This window comes from Neoarius graeffei, chromosome 10 (genome assembly GCF_027579695.1).
Source record: "Neoarius graeffei isolate fNeoGra1 chromosome 10, fNeoGra1.pri, whole genome shotgun sequence".
NCBI classification, from domain to species: domain Eukaryota; kingdom Metazoa; phylum Chordata; class Actinopteri; order Siluriformes; family Ariidae; genus Neoarius; species Neoarius graeffei.
The window spans coordinates 72,556,266-72,577,024 of NC_083578.1; the positions used below are offsets into that span (position 1 = coordinate 72,556,266).

The 20,759-nt window shown below is 39.5% G+C and overlaps 1 protein-coding gene across 2 annotated transcripts; it reads right to left on the bottom strand.

The window, feature by feature from the left end:
- Positions 1-977: 977 nt before the first annotated feature.
- Positions 978-20,133, bottom strand: LOC132893272 (ubiquitin-conjugating enzyme E2 variant 1-like). Of its 2 annotated transcripts, none has more exons than XM_060932213.1 (4): positions 20,055-20,133; positions 17,061-17,209; positions 11,212-11,337; positions 978-1,515 (listed from the first exon to the last, which is right to left on the bottom strand). In XM_060932213.1, the coding sequence occupies exons 1-4, from the start codon at positions 20,074-20,076 to the stop codon at positions 1,369-1,371; spliced, it is 444 nt and encodes a 147-aa protein (XP_060788196.1). In that variant the 5' UTR covers positions 20,077-20,133; the 3' UTR covers positions 978-1,368. The 2 variants fall into 2 exon arrangements, with proteins under 2 accessions (XP_060788196.1, XP_060788195.1); XM_060932212.1 differs by having other exon boundaries at positions 17,031-17,209.
- Positions 20,134-20,759: the final 626 nt, after the last annotated feature.

A 20,759-nucleotide genomic window follows, 5' to 3' on the forward strand; every position in this document is an offset into this window, starting at 1 on the left:
TATATTCTCTGTTTACATAGTAGTTTTGCTAGTTTTACAAGTATTTTACCAAATTTATCAGTTTTTAAAGAAGTATGCCTCATTGTGTAGCATATAAATGCCACAATGATGCTAAAAGGAAAGCACAAGCTGGAACTAGACTGCATTACTGCATTTCCACAGAGAAAATGCAAAGTGTGCTTCCTCAGCTGTGGTAAAGTGTCACAGACAGAAACTGGATCAAACAGGAGACTTCACGCTGCAAATTTTTTTTTTAACATGGTCTAATAGTATAAAGCATGCTACCAGTAAAGTGTTTAACTACTTTTTCCAGTGGCATGATTTATTCTTCTATCTTCAATAAACCTTTTATCCTGGTCAGAGTTGTGGTGCATCCAGAGATTTTCCCAGGAACGTTGGGCATGAGACAGGAATATAACTTTTATTGGACACTATCGCAGGGCACCATGCACACACATGGTCACATCTGGGGCAGTTTATTCACCAATTCACATACCAGCATGTTTTTGAGAAGTTGGAGGAAACCTGAGAACAAAGAGAAATCCTGTGCAGACACAACTCCGATTCATGATGTTTATACAGACAGCAGTCCCATTTGAAAGGTGAGTGCAAACGGTCCTACTTCCTAAAAATGTTTTTCAGTGGTTTTCACAATCATGTTCTGTTTCCTAGGCACTTTTTATTAAACTTTTCTCTTTTTGTTTAATTCTTTAGCAAGTTCCTTCCTTCTTGCAGGCAATATGTGCACATTTGCAAATTGATGTTAGGACTAGCTATAATGCGTATGGACTTCCAAAGTTCTGAGAGAACACATTTTATATATAGCCAGTTTTAAATACCATTTGACAAATGCAGATTGCAAATACCAAGACTTTACTACCGAACATCTTCAACGACATTACAATGCATAAAGCTGAGCTGAATTGCACTCAAACAAAAGATTTTCGGTATGAAAATGACAAAAATACAACCACAAGTCACACTCAATAAGATTATTTATGATATTGTACAATCTGAATTTATAACAAACAATAACAAAAACAAAGATTAGTAAGATGCACAGTATTCAAATGATCTGTCCCAAGACAACCAAAGAACTGATCACTCATCTTTCATTCAGAAAAATGAGAAAAGGGAGGGACCATAGGGGGAATGTGTGCGAGTTGGGGCAAGATTTCTTTCCAGATGGGATGTGTATATGTGCATGAGAGACAGAACAAGTCTAAGAGACAGAGTGAGGGAGAGTTTGCACATTTACGAATTCAAGGATGACGGAGATCGGAGAGAGGAATGAGAATGAATACAAATGAGAAGAAAACAAAATGCTAAAGGCAGACTGTGTGTGTGTATTTGCAGTATAGTACAGTCTCAGTTGGTGTAAATCTGTCCCTCGGGTGGTTGTGGGAGTTTCATGTTCTCTTTGCACATCATGAGTCGTCTAAGCTCCTGCAGCACCACCCGGATACTGTAGGAGTCCTGCCACTTTGCCAAAGATGACACTGCCCTCGGTTCCACCTTAACACACAGAGAAACATGACAGCAACTCCATTACACACTTCTAATCATACAGAAGCACAGTGCATTCACAGAACCTTTTGCTGAACTATGTACACACCCTGAGCCTTTATCTGTTGCAGTGTGAGATGTGTGGTCTGCTAAAAAGCATCACTACGGTGTCTGTGTCAGGGGTTAGCAGGATGTTATGGCAGCAACTTTTCTAAAACCTAAAATAAATCAGTTAGGTGGCTGCTACAAAAACAAGCTCTTAAGAGGTTTTGATATTTTACCTGATGCTCTGTAACTATGACAGGTATGCACAAGTCAGTCATTTTGTTTTCATAACACTATAGCATGCCACTAAGCCATTGATATTCTTAGTAGGCATTGTGTGGTTTGGGACATGGCCTTACATTCTATCTAACTGCATGTACTTGCAGCTGTAAGATTAATGCTTGCAGTGGAGGAACAGCACAAGCGACATTAAATATTCTATAGCAAGTAACGTGCAAACGAGAAGGCAAAATTCTAAAACCTGTAACAGAGGAGGCTAAAAATTCTGAAAACTGCAATGCAGAATAAAATCCTAAAATCTGAAATAAAGACTGAATTTCCAAAAATCTGCATTCGATGGAAAAAATGTGTAAATCTGAAGAAAAAAAAAGATGAATTTTTTTTTTATAATCTACAGTAGAGGCTGAAATTCAAAAATCTGCATTATATGGTACAATTCTAACCTAAAAAAAGGCTAATTTTTTTTTAAATCTACAACAGAAGCTGAAATTACAACATTTGCTTTAGATGGTAAAATTCTATAATCTGAAATAAAGGCAGACATTTTAAAAGGGTCTACAGTAGAGGCTGAAATTCTATAATCTGAAATAAAGGCAGAAACTCTAAATGCACAACAAAGTAAAATTCCAAAAATCTGCAAGAGAATAAAATTCTAAAATTTGCAAAAGAAAGTGCAATTCCAAAATCTGCCATTGAAGGTGAAATTCTCAAAACTGCAATAGAGAGAGAAATTCTCAAATCTGCACAGATAAAGTGAGTTTTTTTAAAATCTGTAACAAGGATGAAATTCTAAAATGTCCACAAGACACTGAAATGATAAAATCATAAAGCTATTATGAGAGTGAAATTCTAAATTATACAATAAAAATGTAAATTCCAAAACATATAAGAAAGCACGAAATTCTAAAATCTATCATAAATGGCAAGATGCTAAAATCTGCACCAGGAGGGTGAAATGCTAAAAATGTACAACAGGAAGAAATTCTAAAATGTGTAATAGAGGGAAACTGTTTAACATTTGCAATAGATAGTTTGAACATGACGTCACAGAGTCGGGGATTTCCTAGTGGCGGCCATCTTGTGGGTCAAGCTTACCATACGGGTCATTGAGCACACATTGTAACGCGCGAGTACAAAGTCTTCAAAAGAACCCAAGCAGGCTATTTAAAGCTAGCAATGGTGCACACCTGTTGTATTCACGGCTGTCGTAATAGGTCAGATGATGACGTCAAGCGGAGCTTTTATGGAATTCCCACTGTACAGGAGCACGAAGGCGAGCAAACAAAGAAACTCAGCATACAAAGGAGAAATCTATGGCTTGCGAGAATCAACCGCAAGGATTATCAGCCTTCCAAACACAGCAAAGTCTGCTCCGATCATTTTATAAGTGGTAAGTTTTTTAAATAAACAATCAATTGTGTTTAAGTTTGTTTTTGGAAACCAAAACATTGTGCAAACAATCTCTGGAGAATGCCTAACTGGAACTGCTGAGTGTACGTTTACATTGTAATGTACACTTAATATCGCTCGTTTGTCACGTTTCTATTTGACACTTGTCACTTCACTCACGCAAGGGTCATTTTTGAAAAACATTTTAGGTCTATTCTGTATGCAGGGATGCAAACAGCGCGCCTTTTGGCGGATGCCGCCTTTTTCACAGCTGAATCGCGCAGATCCGATTTTTTTTTTAAGGGGGGCGTTGGAGTGTCTGATTATAATTTCAAAGTAAATTCTGTATTAAAATTACTAAATAAGCAAATCCGTTACAGTCCATGAAACATAGGAAGTATAAGGATGAGAAAAAAAAAGTGAATCGGAAAGCTGCGCACATTTGCGCAGCTTCGCGCAAATGTGCGCAGCTTTCCGATGCAAAGTAATATTGCACAGTATTCATAATAGTAGATGTCGTCCAATGTATCTATATACTTCTGTTTGCTTGATTTTGCCGACATTGATCTTTATTTTAGAAAACTGACTATATAACTTCATAAATTCGTCCGAGATAACGTAGCCGGTAATGGCGATGGTCCGTTTTGTTTGCCCCACAAGATGGCGGTTGGAGGGTGTTCCCCGGAATGCCGTGATGTCAGTGAAAACTATCTATAGAGAGCAAAATTCTAAAATATGCATCAGTGTGTGAAATTCTAAAATGTTCAATAAAAGACAAAACTCTAAAATCTACGAATAAGGAAGTTAAAAATTAATAGGGATGTATTTGGACACTATATTACCAATATACTGCACTAGTCAAAAGTTTGGACACATTCATTCACAGTGATGAGTAAGTGAGTCAAAAATTTGTACAGGTACTGTATATATAACGCTAACATGAAAATAAATTCCAAACAGAAATTCTGCCCCCCAAAAAAGTTTCTCATGCAAATTGCACCTGGTGTCATCATAAAAGACGTTATTGGCTGGGAAAATATCACGCAACAAATATCAATCATGGTGAAGAAGCTTCCTAAAGTTTTCAGGGACAGCATGATTAAACACTTGAGTAGAAAAAGCTACAGAGCCTTAAGCCTATAAAGACCTTAAAGAAAAACTCCAGTATTTTTTTTAACCTGAGCCCTATTTTCCCATCTTTTTGGATCCCAATTTTTACTAGGGACAAAAACAGTCAAAATCAGTTCAATATTGACTAGGCTTGGGTACTGAAACCCGGTGACAATATGGCACCAGTTCCTATACATATGGTATCTCCCAGAGCGAACTGCAATGCAGATTTCAGTGCCTCATTTTGGTGCCACTTAACTGCACTGTGGTAACGTGGATTTCTACTGGACATTCACTGCACATTCAAGATTCTCTCTTCCATTTCTCAAGAAATAAATGCACAAAACTGACAAAAAGTGTATTTTCTTACTCTGGAGTGTAAAGAAAACAACGTGCAACTGAATCCATTTTTATATTTTCTCCTGCTGAAGGCCAATGAAGCTAATCTTTCAGAAACGAAGGGCACCAGTGCTTTATAATAATGGCAAAAGTAAGGGACCGTCTAAAAAGTGCATGACATGGGCAACTATGTAAGCTTCAACCAAGATTATAGTTTTCTACTTTGTAGGATATTTTTTGATACCCAAGCCTACTCAATACTAGTCTGGCTAACGCGACTTCAAAGCTTTGCGAGCATTTGGTCTGGCAAAGATATTAAGCCCAACCGTTTCCCAAAGTGCGTGGTTGACCCGCCTCCCTGAAATGCCTCAGTTTGCTACTGGTCGAAGCCAGAAAAGGTTGTGACGAAGCTTAAACCAATCACATCACTCTTTCCTCTGACGTATGTGACGCGACGGGGCTAACTGGTAGATTAAACTCTTACCGAAGCCGGTCGGGAGCAAGGCGAAAGCGTCCTTCCTTTCAATAAATACCTCCAGGGCTGCTCTTTGCTCCATTTTCAATGAGAACTTGCTCCATGTTCGTAATGTTTCTAGTGAATGAAGCACTTCCGGCATAGATTCTGTAAACAATCTATGGCTTCCGGTCGCAGTTCTATTATGTCAGTGCCTTGAACACGCCTCTACCCAGGGCCGTTGGAGATGCTCAAAGTTGATTGGCTCCCGATTTTTCGGGAGCTTGGAAGAGCTGTAGACAGCTTGCTTGGCCAGACTAAGCTCGCAACAGGCCCTCGTGTTGCGTCACGCTTAGGATGGGCGGGCCCAGGCTAACTCAATACTGGACTGATTACAATCGTTTGGTCCCTAGTAACAATTTGGACCCAAAAAGATTGGAAAATAGGCCCCAGGTTAAAAATATCAGCGTTTCCCTTTAAACATCCCTCTCAATATAACTGATTAGATTATATTCAGTTGGAAAGTTCATGGAACCATAATTCATCGTCCCGAGACACGTGCACCACTCAAGATTTCGCAATGTGCTGTCTGACTAAAGATAAGGAAGATAAGAGAGAAACCAGCAGTCTCTCAACAACAGCTGCAGGATGACATGAAAGCAGCAGGAACAAGTTGCACAAACAGTTGTCCAAGTACTTTGTTCCCTAAGAATTTCGTTTTTGAACGATATCTTTGTTTATTTTTTGTTTGTATTTATAAAAGTCAAAAGACTGAGTGCAAATGTGAAGTGGAAGTATATGAAAGTGGAAGTATACACAAAACAAAAGTATCCACATACTCAATTCCCCTTACTGTACTTCCACAATAGTGAATAATATTCACGATACGACATATACAACATCCAATCACATATAAGCGTCATAGTGAGCGTTTAGTTGAACACAAATTTAGTCCATGAAGTGTAGGGTGAGACATCTGTTTTCTTTTGCTATTTTTCCATTTTACGATTAAGATACACTATATCCACAATCACTGTAGATATAGTACCGTATTTTCTGGACTATAAGCCGCTACTTTTTTCCTAGGTTTTGAACCATGCGGCTTATACAAAGGTGCGGCTATTCTGTGGATTTTTCTTCCACCGCTAGGGGCGCTCTAACCGGAAGTAGAATCAAAAATAAGATAGACGAAAAATCAATGCAAAGAAGAATTAGCAGATCTTTAGCAGATAGAACACGCACGACAAATTACTAACTGGTAATTATTTTCAAATCCAGCGAAGATGATTAAAGTGACTTGTGGTTTCAAACACAGGAGAAATGAAGGTAAATAAATACCGGTTATTTTCTCTTGGTTCTGTTCCGTTTTAATCAGCAAAGTTGCTGCCGTGTTAAAAGGCACTGTTCGGAAAGAATCTGTTCAGGTACATACATGTACATTTACAGTACAAAATCGTTCTGTACATGCAGTAAATATCTAATTTTTCACCATAGATATCTGCGGCTTATAGCCCGGTGCGGCTTGTATATCTTTTTTTTTTTTTTAAATAGAGCGGATGCGGCTTATATACAGGTGCGCTCTATAGTCCAGAAAATACGGTATACAGTATATCAAATAACTGTAGTTATTCTATCCACATTCACTCGTATGAGCAACTGTTTGCTCTGATTGGCTACTCTACTACTAGGCTATCAGCTCATATACCATGAGTAGAGAAAAACAAAATGGCAGAGCGTATCAAATCAGATATATCACTTTGTTATCAAGTATTTAAAAGAAACAGAACTAGCTAAAAGAATATATATTTTTCCTCTAGTATCTCCTCTTCCACACTCCAGCCCAGTCGGTCGCAATAATGCACCTTTAAGTTGGTTTGCCAACTGCCAAAAACAACCTTAAAGAAGAAGAAGAAAATGGCTGAACCAACCAATGATTAAATAAAAACTCTACTCGAAACCAAAACCCCAAAAACTACAAAAAAGCAACAAAATATGGAATAAAAGTATTTGATGGTAAGAATGTATCTTTTTTATTTTTCAAGAATTATTATTACAGCATTTTTCACAAATTGCTACCATAATTTCGCCGGTTTGTTTCCATTCTAAGCGGAAATGATTTTGTCGGACGTTTTGTATAAAGTTTTTATTTATCGAATTTGCAAAAAAAAAAAAACGCTCTGTTTCTCAAAATACAGTGACAGTGAATAGAATAAAACGCAGGGCTCGACATTAGCACTTGCCCAATGGCCCGGCGGTGTTTTTTATGTCTTTTGGGCCAGTTCAGGCCACTAAATTTGGCCAAACAGTGGCCCAGGCGGGCCAGTATGTTTTCGATACAAATTAACAAATTTTATTACTCATATTTTACCCAGAATTGTGAAGAAATTGTTCGTAAAATGCACCTTTTTGATACGAGGTCCGCCATCTTTGTTTTCGTCACGCTTCATGGCAGGAGTGTGTCGTCTTCGTGCATCTTCGGAGATGTTCGGCGCTGTTCGGAAGCGTCATTTTGGCGGGAAAATAGCATATTGTAGACGAAGATGGTTGCGGCAAGGAGACCATCAGAACGGTGAAATTCAAATAGAAATATGTTCAAACTCCACGCTCCCCAAACTGGCCAAAGGCCAGGTAAACAGTTTAAATACAATCGTGCATAAATTAACTATCGGGTGTTAACGAGCGGCTTCATTTTGAACTCGGCAGCCAATCAGAGCGTGCGACGTCACGCTCGGTTTACAACTCGCCAAATCGTAAAACAGCATTTCAACACACGCGCTTTAGCTTCAGATGGTGTAAAATTGTTCAGACTTTGTATATTAATATCAAAATTTCAGGATACACTGCCAAGAAATATGGCTACACGTGTATCAACTTTTAGTGATTAAAGAACGAAGTATAAATGTTGGTTGCTATGACTGAAATAGAAGAACAGATAAAATAATGTGGTAAATTAGATCTGATCCCATATATTATATTATTCAAATATCCAAAGATGATGAAATCCATCAAAATAGCCAAACTAGGTCTACATTAGTTCATTACAACAAAAATAATAACTATTCTGACCCTCTCTGGTACAACCAGACCATGCTAAACCCAGTATACCCCCAGTTGCTAGGGTATCTGCTGTTGCCATGGCAACGGTTTATGCAAATGAGCTGAATTTACAAAAATGTACTCCTAGTTCCCCCAAGGGCATATCCTGAAAATTTGGTGTTTATATCTTGTCTTATTAAAAAAACACAACTTTTCACCCCCTTTTTGGCTCACCTGAGCATACCTGTTAATTAGCTAATTAACAGGTAATTAGGGTTATAAATCACCCCCAAGCAGGTAAGGCTTTGCAAAAATCTCACTAGATTATTCCTCAAAGTCCACCCTTTCAGGAAATGTATGGTTTGTCAGTGATTCTCATGATATTTTATTAATTAAGAAATAAAACTTCTTCATGGGCAATAAAAATGCCCATTTAAATCCAGCATGATAAGGGTTAGTATGCCACCCTCACCTTTCATCCAGACTTGGGACTGGCCTGTGTGTCTTGTGGCTATTATATAAAGGTGTATATAAAAAGTTCATTGTACCTCTATTTCTATTAGAATATGTACAGTGGTGAGAATTCAATATCTACAATGTTGAGAATATATGAGCCAAAGTTGAAACCATGACAAAAAAGGAAAATATGTCTAGATCACACAGGGTGGGTTACAGGCAAAGCTTATTCTATAAACAAGTTAGTTGCATGGTGAGGCAAAACTTAGCTTATTCTAAAACTTATACAAACAATTGTTAATGTAAAACAGTAATCAACAGCATGTGTTAAACGAACAGAGAACAAGAACAAAGGAAATTTTTAAATGTAACTAAGAAATTGATAGAACAAGAAATGCAAACAATAAAATATCAATGTGAACAAACAATAAAGATATAATAATGTTAGCAAAATATGAATCTTATTTTCATTAATTTCACCTTAAAATTAACCAGAATGCACGAATATGAATTGAAAAATGAAAATTTTCCGGGACAGGGCCCCCTGACCCCCCTCTTTGTGCAAGCACCTGTGGTGCTTGCAGCGGCTGCCTACGGCAGCTGTGGTTCGGGTACCGCGCGCATTCGGGCCACCACATTTTCCATTTGGGCCAGTAACTTTTCAATTCCACTGGCCCAATGGGCCACCAGTGGTAAATGCTTAATGTCTAGGCCTGAAACGGTTATTCCACTCAATCTCGTCGTACATGGCTTACAGCCGACTCGGCGCTACGCACCTCACTGGCTATCACCTCATGTACGACTCGATTTCATGAAATAACTTAAATATACTGTAATTTGGTTGATATATAGAGATACAGTGGGGCAAAAAAGTATTTAGTCAGCCACCAATTGTGCAAGTTCTCCCACTTAAAAAGATGAGAGAGGCCTGTAATTTTCATCATAGGTATACCTCAACTATGAGAGACAGAATGGGGGGAAAGAATCCAGGAAATCACATTGTAGGATTTTTAATGAATTAATTGGTAAATTCCTCGGTAAAATAAGTATTTGGTCACCTACAAACAAGCAAGGTTTCTGGCTCTCACAGACCTGTAACAACTTCTTTAAGAGGCTCCTCTGTCCTCCACTCGTTACCTGTATTAATGGCACCTGTTTGAACTCGTTATCAGTATAAAAGACACCTGTCCACAACCTCAAACAGTCACACTCCAAACTCCACTATGGCCAAGACCAAAGAGCTGTCAAAGGACACCAGAAACAAAATTGTAGACCTGCACCAGGCTGGGAAGACTGAATCTGCAATAGGTAAGCAGCTTGGTGTGAAGAAATCAACTGTGGGAGCAATTATTAGAAAATGGAAGACATGCAAGACCACTGATAATCTCCCTCGATCTGGGGCTCCACGCAAGATCTCACCCCGTGGGGTCAAAATGATCACAAGAACAGTGAGCAAAAATCCCAGAACCACATGGGGGGACCTAGTGAATGACCTGCAGAGAGCTGGGACCAAAGTAACAAAGGCTACCATCAGTAACACACTACGCCGCCAGGGACTCAAATCCTGCAGTGCCAGACGTGTCCCCCTGCTTAAGCCAGTACGTGTCCAGGCCTGTCTAAAGTTTGCTAGAGAGCATTTGGATGATCCAGAAGAGGATTGGGAGAATGTCATATGGTCAGATGAAACCAAAATAGAACTTTTTGGTAAAAACTCAATTTGTCGTGTTTGGAGGAGAAAGAATGCTGAGTTGCATCCAAAGAACACCATACCTACTGTGAAGCATGGGGGTGGAAACATCATGCTTTGGGGCTGTTTTTCTGCAAAGGGACCAGGACGACTGATCCGTGTAAAGGAAAGAATGAATGGGGCCATGTATCGTGAGATTTTGAGTGAAAACCTCCTTCCATCAGCAAGGGCATCGAAGATGAAACGTGGCTGGGTCTTTCAGCATGACAATGATCCCAAACACACCGCCCGGGCAACGAAGGAGTGGCTTCGTAAGAAGCATTTCAAGGTCCTGGAGTGGCCTAGCCAGTCTCCAGATCTCAACCCCATAGAAAATCTTTGGAGGGAGTTGAAAGTCTGTGTTGCCCAGCGACAGCCCCAAAACATCACTGCTCTAGAGGAGATCTGCATGGAGGAATGGGCCAAAATACCAGCAACAGTGTGTGAAAACCTTGTGAAGACTTACAGAAAACGTTTGACCTCTGTCATTGCCAACAAAGGGTATATAACAAAGTATTGAGATGAACTTTTGTTATTGACCAAATACTTATTTTCCACCATAATTTGCAAATAAATTCTTTAAAAATCAGACAATGTGATTTTCTGGATTTTTTTTCTCATTCTGTCTCTCATAGTTGAAGTGTACCTATGATGAAAATTACAGGCCTCTCTCATCTTTTTAAGTGGGAGAACTTGCACAATTGGTGACTGACTAAATACTTTTTCCCCCACTGTATATGATGACATAAAGGGAACCACACAAAAAAAGCTCTGAAACACCAAATAAAAGGTTTAGAAACTTCTTTTCCGATGTAAAATTTAAAGACTCGATCAGTAACCAGTGCAACAACTTTGGCACCATGGAAAGTGCAAATAGTTCTTCGTGTTTCTAAAGGGAGGATGGACTCACCACACCACTGGAGTTGTGTACTCCATTTAAGTTAATCTTTGTCACAAATCGCACAAACGGAGGTGTTTCTGGATACCTGGGGCCACACTCCACTCGCAGACTGTACATCCTGTTCTCATAGATAGTCTAAGAAGAAAAGTAGGAACAAAAAGTTATCACTTGAATCAGAGAGTCATATAAGAAAAGGCCATGTTGATGTTTTACACCAAGCACTTTTTTGTTGTATGTAAACAAGAAAGGTCACAATCATCAAACAAATAAAAAAAATCAGAGCACTCACATGCTAAAAGTAAAATGAGATCCGCTAGAGTTGTCGAACCCAAGTTATTTGGTGCATAGCAGAAATGTCAGACTGACACAGAGGATGTGACTCATCATTCTTTATAAAGCAAGCGACAAGTGTTCCACAGTATGACAAGAAAAGGGTCGATGAAACGGCTAAGAAAAATAAATTCCTAGTTTACTAAACAAAGATCTCACAAGTACCTGTAATGACAAGGTGACCCTTGAGAAAGGGTCCAGGTCTGACAATGTGTTACCACAATGGGCCAGAGTGTACTTCTTGAGTACATGCATTTTATATTAAACTGAGAAGCAGAAAACTTTTCTATGTGGTTAGATATGTGCACAGCGCAGACTGTCCAAAAAGACCAAGCCAAACTGATTTACTACTAATTAACATGAAACATTAAAGCGTTGCTGGTACTGCAAAATCCACACTCAGTAATCATTCCACTTTTAGGTGGAAGAAAATACACAAATTTGCATACAACTATGCATATTTCAAAATAACTTCTTTGTAGTCGCTTAAGTGCAAATGATCATGGGGCCTACTTGTATTGTGTATTAGAATATCGATTCATCCATATTACACTGGCCTTTCTGAATGGTTGTGAGAAAAGCTGATGGCCTTTTTGCACAGAATATTTTTAGAAAAAAACTACATTTATTATGAAAGTACCCTGTAGAGAACGCACACTTTAGTAGAAAGTACAGCATAATACAAAGCGTTTCCATAGAGACATGAGGGTGAACATACGCAGGAAATTTCACTTCCTACAGCTTTAAAAGCAAACTGAGCACTTCAGAACTGAATCCATTTGACACTGACAGTCTCTAATGCTCACCATACACTAAAAGACTGAAAAGACTTTTAAAAGACTATCTGACACCCTTTCACATCTATAGACAACGTGTCATTAGTCACAGGGTTATGCCGTCCTTACACCAAACGACTTTTCAAGCGATTATCTATGATCTTGCAGGGGCACTATTTGAATGAGCCGAGACTAAAGATAATATTAAACATGGTAGATTTTATCGGAATGTCAAGACGAGAAAAAGACTGACTTAAGACAGCTATCCTGACCACCTTACACCAAGGTGTATGTGTGTGTTTATATATATATATATATATTAGGGCTGTGCGATGTCCCCTTAATTGGCATCGACGATGTTTACAGTGCAAACATCGTGATAGATGATCATATCGTGTGGGGGGGGATTTTAATACCATATTATTAAATATTTTATTATTATTATTATTAAAAGTATTAGATACTCATCCAAGGCTTTGGCACGTAAAGAAAAAAAGCGCTAGGTGATGTGGAATATTTGGCCTTGACAACGGATATGTGGTCCAGCTGCAACATGATGCCCTACATGTCAGTTACTGTACATGATGTGGACCGAGAGTGGGCAATGCAGTCCAAATGCCTGCAGACGAGTTTCATGCCAGAGACACATTCAGCGGACAATTTAGAAGACGCATTGCGCGAGACACTTGCCGAATGGAAAATAGAGGAGAAAAAGATCGCCTGCATAACAACGGACAACGGGGCGAATATTGTCACAGCCATCAGGCAATTGAAATGGCCGTGGTTAAGTTGTTTTGGGCACAATTTGAACCTGGCCATAACCAACTCACTTGCGCAACAGAGGGCCAGTATAGACCGAGCGTTTGGAGTTTGCCGAGCAGTCAACACTGCGTTTGCGCACAGCTGGCTTCGGAGAAATGAGCTGCGCAAAGCGCAGGTGGAAATGAACCTCCCCGAGCACTCACTGATCACGGTAAAATATTAATCAGCTCTAACAATGAAAGACTAGTATTCAAATTATGAGAAGAAACTACACTTAAGCTATTACTCATTGTTTATTTACACCATTTCAATTGAAGATGCGTTTCGGCCTTTAGCGCACACTTGAACGCACTAATTTTTCCAATTTATTAGTGTTTGAATTATTGCACCAGCTTTTAAAATCATGATTTAATATTGGGTTTTTTTTACTGTCTTTACATTTGTTAGAATCACCTTCATTCTTCCATTTGGTTTGACATTATGGCTTAGAGTGGACCATTTTGTGTCTGAAAGTAGACCTATTTACCAGATTAAAATTATTTGACTTCTGCCAAAGTCTGCGCTTCACTGCTGTTTGATAAGGTGCAATATTTCCTGACTGAAGTCGTTAATAGTGGCTATTTGTTTGAACAACATGACAAATTTTACATTAAAAGTATAGTGTAGGCTAAAAAATGAAGTCAAAATTTATTATTAGTAGCATACTGTATTTGTGTAACCACATGTTAAGTTCACTAGCACGTCCCTGCACCATAGCCTACGTGAACAAGCGGTAATAGGATATTACTTTATAATGATTTATATAATTATGTATTTATATATAATTATGTTATATAATATATTTATAAATTAAACAAAACTAACTAACTAAACTAACAAAAAACTAACTTTTTAGGTTAAATAGGCCCAGATGATATATGCATGTTTATGACAGGAGGGGGCATGGTATCACGATGGTGGCTCTCCATTGTGATGGATGACCACCATCGTCGATGGACAATGGCATCGTCTATCGGCACAGCCCTAATATATGTATGTATGTATGTATGTATGTATGAGTGTTTAGTCTACGTCTAGTTCTTATCTAGAGTGTTTATACTGTTTATATTGTTTGAGTGTTTAGTCTGTCTAGTTCTTATCTAGTGTTTATACTGTTTATATTGTCTGTTTATGAGTGTTTAGTCTTTGTCTAGTTCTTATCTAGTGTTTACACTGTTTATATTGTCTGAGTGTTTATGTCTAGTTCTTATCTAGTGTTTATACTGTTTATATTGTTTGTTTTTTCAATTATTCTATTTTTATTTATTGCATTGCCTGTTTGCACCATGGGTCAGAGAGGACTGAAATTTCATCTGTGCTGTATGTCAAGCATGTATAGCATATTTGACAATAAAGTTGACTTGACTTGAAATGATCGAGATAACAGGAGCGTGCCCCAACTCTCGCAAAACTTTCACGGTTTTATCTTGACACTGGAAATTTGTCTGGGACAGTGAAATCACTTTGAAAAGTCATTTGGTGTAAGGCTGGGATAAGTCATATAGCGCAGAACTATTCAGACCAAAGCTAATGTAGGAGAAATATAATTTGTCAGTGTCATAAATAAGCTGATAAATCCTGCCTCATGGTCAAGGGAACAGCCACCTGTCTAACAAGGGGTGTTCACACGGCAACTTTTACTCCGGTGTAGCACCGGGGCTGCCCCGGTAGAGCGTTCACACGGTACAAAATTATACCGGTGTAGCCCCTGAAAGCTGCTTAAACCGGTGCAAATCTAACCCTGCTCGGGAGGTGGTTTAAGAAATTTACTCCGGAGTAAGTGCTAGTTTGCGGGGCAGCACCGATATAAAATGGGACGTCTGAACGCTACAGGGGTAGACTCGCTACGCGTGAGGAGAGTTGATTACATACGGGCATTGCATAATTTGCATCCTGGTATTTTGCGCTTCCAAAATGGCGAATATCAACAACAACAGAACTGCGTGTCTTCCAGTGTTGCCAGATTGGGCGGTTTTAAGTGCATTTTGGCGGATTTGAACATATTTTGGGCTGGAAAACGTCAGCAGTATCTGGCAACACTGGTGTCTTCATCCACGTTGTTTTCCCGGCGCTTGGTGATGCCATGACAACCGGGAAAAGGAAGTACATTTTCACGCATGCATATATTTCATTTCCGCATTATTACTATCGTATAGCACGGTTGCAAAAACTGCCGTGTGAACGCAAGTGGGGCTGCACCGGTGCTAACACACTTCTCTCTAGTAAGCAGGTTTGTGACGTGTGAACGCGCCACAAAATTTACACCGGTGTAAGATATATCGCAACAAAATACATCGGTGCAGCATCGATGCAAATATGTGCCGTGTGAACACCCCTACAGTAAGCTATATCATAGGATATATGCAGGCCCGTAAGCATGTGGTGTATAATGGGTCCTACTGCAGTAAACATTTAATTAAAGCACACCAATTCATACAAGTGCAGCAAAGCCAAATTACAGCTACACTGCCCTGCCAAAAAAAAAATTTATTCACGCACTCTAATATTTGGTTGGACCACCTTTAGCTTTGATTATACAGTAGCATGCAATCGCTGTGGCATTGTTTCGATAAACTTATGCAATGCCACACCATTTATTTCACTCCAGAATTGTATTCATTTTTCACCAAGATCTTGTGTTGAGCATGGAAGAGACGAACCACTGCGTAAAGTCTTCTCCAGCATCCCAAAGATTCTCAATGGGGTTAAGGTCGGGACTCTGTGGTGGCCAATTCATGTGTGAAAATAATTCCTCATGCTTTCTGAACCACTCTTTCACAATCTGAGCCCTGATTTTATGCCCGTGCCATCAGGGAAGAAAAACCAATTAATATGATAACCTGGTCATTCAATACATTCAAGTCGTCAGCTGACTTCATTTTATTACCCCATAACGTCGCTGAGCCTCGACCTGACCAACTGAAGCAACCCCAGATCATAACACTGCCCCCAGAGGCTTGTACAGTGGCCACTATGCATGATGGGTACATCGCTTCATGAGCTTCCCTTCTTCATCACTCAGGAATAGGGGAAATCTGGACTCATCAGACCACGTGACCTTTTTCCATTGCTCCAGAGTCCAGTCTTTATGCTCCCTAGCAAATTGAAGCCTTTTCTCCTGATTAGTCTCCCTAACAAGTGGTTTTCTTATGGCTGCACAGCTGTTTAGCCCCAATCCTGTGAGTTCTCATCAGATTGTGAGTGTGGAAATGCTCTTACTTTTACTATTAAACATAGCTGTGAGTTCTCCTGTTGGTTTTTTTACGATTTGACTTCACCAAGCATTTGCATAATCTCTGATCATGGTCAGCCAGGATCTTTTTTCAACCACGTTTTCCATGAAGTTGATGGTTCACCACTATACTTCCAGGTTTTAATCATGCGTTAGACAGTCCTTAACCCAATTCCAGTCATTTCAGCAATCTCCTTAGTTGTTTTCTTTGCTTGATGCAGGTCAATAATTTGACCCTTCTGAAACACAGTAACATTTTTCCCATGAGCACAGGCTGTGTCTTCTGACATGCTTGTTTAAGAAATGAGAAACTACTCACTGCATCAGTTGGGGTTAAAGGAATCGTTGCCAGCTGAAACATTAATCACTGCAGTAATTATTCAATTTTATGTATTTGCTGATTTAAATCCAAATGGCAACTTTTTTTTTTTTTTTTGGCCAGGCACTGTATTTGCAATAACGGGTGTGTGTGTGTGTGTGTGTGTGTGTGGGGGGGGGGGGGGGGGGGGGTCAGGAAATCCCTGAATTCGTGTTTGCTACAGTGGCCTGATAATTTTCATATCTGCTGTGAGCTCACGTTGACTTATTTGGTGGGGGGTTTTTGTTTGTTTGTTTTATTTATTTTAAAAAAACTGTGTTTGTGCATTACCCCGCATAAATGTGCATGTTTATATAAGTGTATAACCCACAGGAGGCTGATTATGACACCAGCGTGTTACCCGTGGTGGTCCAATGATCATGCCTCTCCAGCGTGTAAGGGTCATGTCATCGTCATCCTCCAGCCCCCAGCTGACAGTTCCGTCCCCCACTCCTTTCTGGCCTTCCTCCAGCTCCTCCAACAGACGGAAGTTGCGTGGCACCTTCACGCCTAACCACGAGAAACACAAGATTAAAGCCAAACAAAACCCAAAAAATAAACTCCTTTAGACTTACAGATAATATCCATACAAGACATGTTCGATTATTTATTTGTTCATATTTGTACCTGTTTACTGTGTCCAGATGGTTTTTCTTTTAAAATAAAATGTCCCTGGGTGCTGACATCTTACTCTCTCCGAGGTTCAAATATCGTGCTCCGAGTGCAAATTATGCAAGAGCATCCGAGATTGTGACATCACTTACACGCCACATGACATGCCGAGGCTGAGCTCTCATGGATACATCCACTATGAGACCGATCATTGAAGTAATGAACACACACAAACAATGAGCACACTCAGACCCAGCCTTTGACAGGCTTTTGCTGCCTGTAAACGTTACATCACTGGATAATCGCCGTGGGCTGTTTTTTGTTTTTTTAAATTAAATTTTCCATGTAGTTTTATGTGACATGCTTTTGTTTGCTTTTATTCACTGAGAAAAGCAATCTTTTTAGACAGCAAGAATCGTGTTGCTATGACAACGGACATCATTTACTAGTATCTTTGTCAATACTGCATATGCGTTATCAAGCCAAATGAAATTTAAACTTCATAAAAGTGAAGTCTGTTGATTTGTGTATTTTGTCACCAGTAAAAATCACATGCTTACAGAAAATTTCTGATTACATTTTTAGAATTAGAAGCCTTTATTTGTTACACATACATTACAGCACAGTGAAGTTCTTTCTCTGCATTTAACCCATCTTAAGCAGTGGAGAGAGAGAGTGCAGTGGTGCCTGGGGATTTTTTTTTTAAAATTGGAAGCCTTTATTTGATGGCTCTCTGTTACTAAGGGAAATGGCATACTAGGTTACATCACAAGCAGATATTCAGTTTCAGTGCAAATGGCTGCACCCAGGTAAGCCTGTTTTTCACAATATCATAACTTGTAAAATGGATAAATTGTTGTTCGGAAGTTTTTAGTTTAAACATGCGGGGAGCACATTAGGGCACTTGCCGTGATCAGCAAATAGACTTGACTTTTTGGGTTTTGTTTGGCTTTAAAACAGTAGCTAGAAATGCCACAGCTATCTAATAAATTCAGACTCGAAAGTATCTCGTTCTTTTTTAGGCACGACAATATTATTAAATACAATAAATTCAGCCAATTCTACAATTTTTAGAAAAATCCAAGACCAAATCCTCCTGCAATGCAACATGGTTCACATGTTCATCAGCTAAACACTACTAATAACCATGTTCGAGCTGAAAGCAGAATCCAGCCAGGCAAGGTTAAGTTGGAGCCGACAGAACTCAGCGGCAGTGTTTCCATCCTTATCTCTCTGTTGTTGCAGGAATGAGGGACCTTCACTATTTCTTTCAAGGGCATCTGTCCCAGGAGGCCTAAACCTGTGAAATTCTTGTTGTAACATTAGCCAGCTGCATTTGTCATGATGCACTTTCATTCATCTCTTTCTCCTCCTGCACAAACATCAACGGAAAGCTCGGCTGCTCTCCGCATTACCTCATCTGTCTTTCACAGACACAATTCCACTGCAGTCCCTCGATTTTGTGAACCCAGCAGCATACACGCACGTTTTTAAACTGGACAGCGTGAGGGTATGTGCATTTCACTTACACACTTTTCAGTGCACCATGGTCCAGTTTTATACAAATGCAGCCAAAGTTAAAAAAATAAAAAATACACACAGCAACAACTTTTAATGCATGCAAAGTCTCTCCTGAGTAATTCAGCTCGCACACAGGTTGGCAAGAACTTTTTCAACGAGTGGCTCTATGAATTTTAGTGGTACGTGCAGCTGCTGATTTTGATTTTTATTCCAGTGATGAAATATGTAAATGATCAAGCTGCATTACTGCATATAGATACAAAAACAAGAATAAGACAAGAAAATGGCCAGAAATGCTGAGTAAGCTGCAGGGGCCTGCAAGATATTGCTGAATCATACTTTCTTTAATGGAGCATATTTTGATAAATGCTCTGGAGTAGTGTTACATAAAATAATCCATAATTAGATTTAAGATATCAGATGATTTCTGATGAGGCTTTTGGGTCATGCCTTTGCAGTAAATGGCACTCACATGCGTATCAGTTGTGTAATACTGACAAACTACTGGCACTGAATATTCTGCTTAAGGACGGTGTAATACTAATGCATGCGTCTGGAAAACGATCACATTAAGGTGAATAGTGTAAAACCGTGCACTTCACTCAGGCTTACATCATTCACACTGTATGAACGGTGCTGCATTGCTGTTGGAATTAAATCTGTTAATATTGTTGTTGGGGTGTTTTTTTTTTCCATACATGCTTGTTTACACGCTCAAGAATAAACAATAATCACGAAAGTGTCAAATCCAACTGCAAATATTATTCACTGAATAACTGGTCATCAACAAAGCTTAAGGGACAAAGCAGCTGGCATCTGAATAAATAAACCTAGCACAACACAGACATGACAATGAGCTGACGATTCATTTTCAAACCCATTCCTCTGGTTAACTGTCGAGCAGTTTGAGAGTTGAGGTCATCTCACATTTATCCACTATTAAAAATCTGTCTCTACAAGATGCCAGCTGAAGAAGCTCAGAAATAAGAATGCTAACATGAATGTTATCCGCTTGTTAGCCGGTAGCTTTGCTAACCCCAGCAAAGTGCGCTGCTGCTGCTCAGCGGAACTGACGCGCTTTTATTTTTACACATCTGTGAATGTATTTATTGTAAACATGCATAAACTAACACACGGCTTTCATCTGTTGGTTATCAGTCGCTCCTGAACATCCCCATATTATGTATTAAAGCAGACCTGAAAAACGAGGGAAATGATTTACCTGATCCGGCGGCGACCGCCATTTTGGAAATAAACAGTTAACGAGTGCGTGCACGCACGCACGCACACGTGGGCGCGCTCAAAACGTGCAAAAATGCGCGTGCACGGTCGAAAATGTTCATTTCAGTGAAAGAGCTGCATATTAAATCCATCGTTGTTCATTCAACTTGATTAAATACATTCTTAAGAAAAAGAAAACGCACTTTCCATTATTACAGAAATAATCAGTAATATTAACAATGTATTATATATAATTCATATTATAATGTACTTGGGGCGGCACGGTGGTGTAGTGGTTAGCGCTGTCGCCTCACAGCAAGAAGGTCCTGGGTTCGAGCCCCGGGGCCGGCGAGGGCCTTTCTGTGTGGAGTTTGCATGTTCTCCCTGTGTCCGCGTGGGTTTCCTCCGGGTGCTCCGGTTTCCCCCACAGTCCAAAGACATGCAGGTTAGGTTAACTGGTGACTCTAAATTGACCGTGAGTGTGAATGGTTGTCTGTGTCTATGTGTCAGCCCTGTGATGACCTGGCGACTTGTCCAGGGTGTACCCCGCCTTTCGCCCGTAGTCAGCTGGGATAGGCTCCAGCTTGCCTGCGACCCTGTAGAAGGATAAAGCGGCTAGAGATAATGAGATGAGATGTCTTATTATGTACTTTCTATTATTATTGAAGTACAGTGGGGCTTGAAAGTTTGTGAACCCTTTAGAATT

Bases quoted from the DNA above. Each gene is read 5' to 3' on its own strand.
- LOC132893272 (XM_060932212.1), bottom strand. From the start codon at position 20,076: ATGGCGGTCGCCGCCGGATCAG. The intron at 17,210-20,054 runs GTAAATCATTTC...TCTCGTGGTTAG, and splicing joins GGCGGTCGCCGCCGGATCAG to GCGTGAAGGTGCCACGCAAC. The intron at 1,516-11,211 runs GTGAGTCCATCC...CTGTGTGTTAAG, and splicing joins TACACAACTCCAGTGGTGTG to GTGGAACCGAGGGCAGTGTC.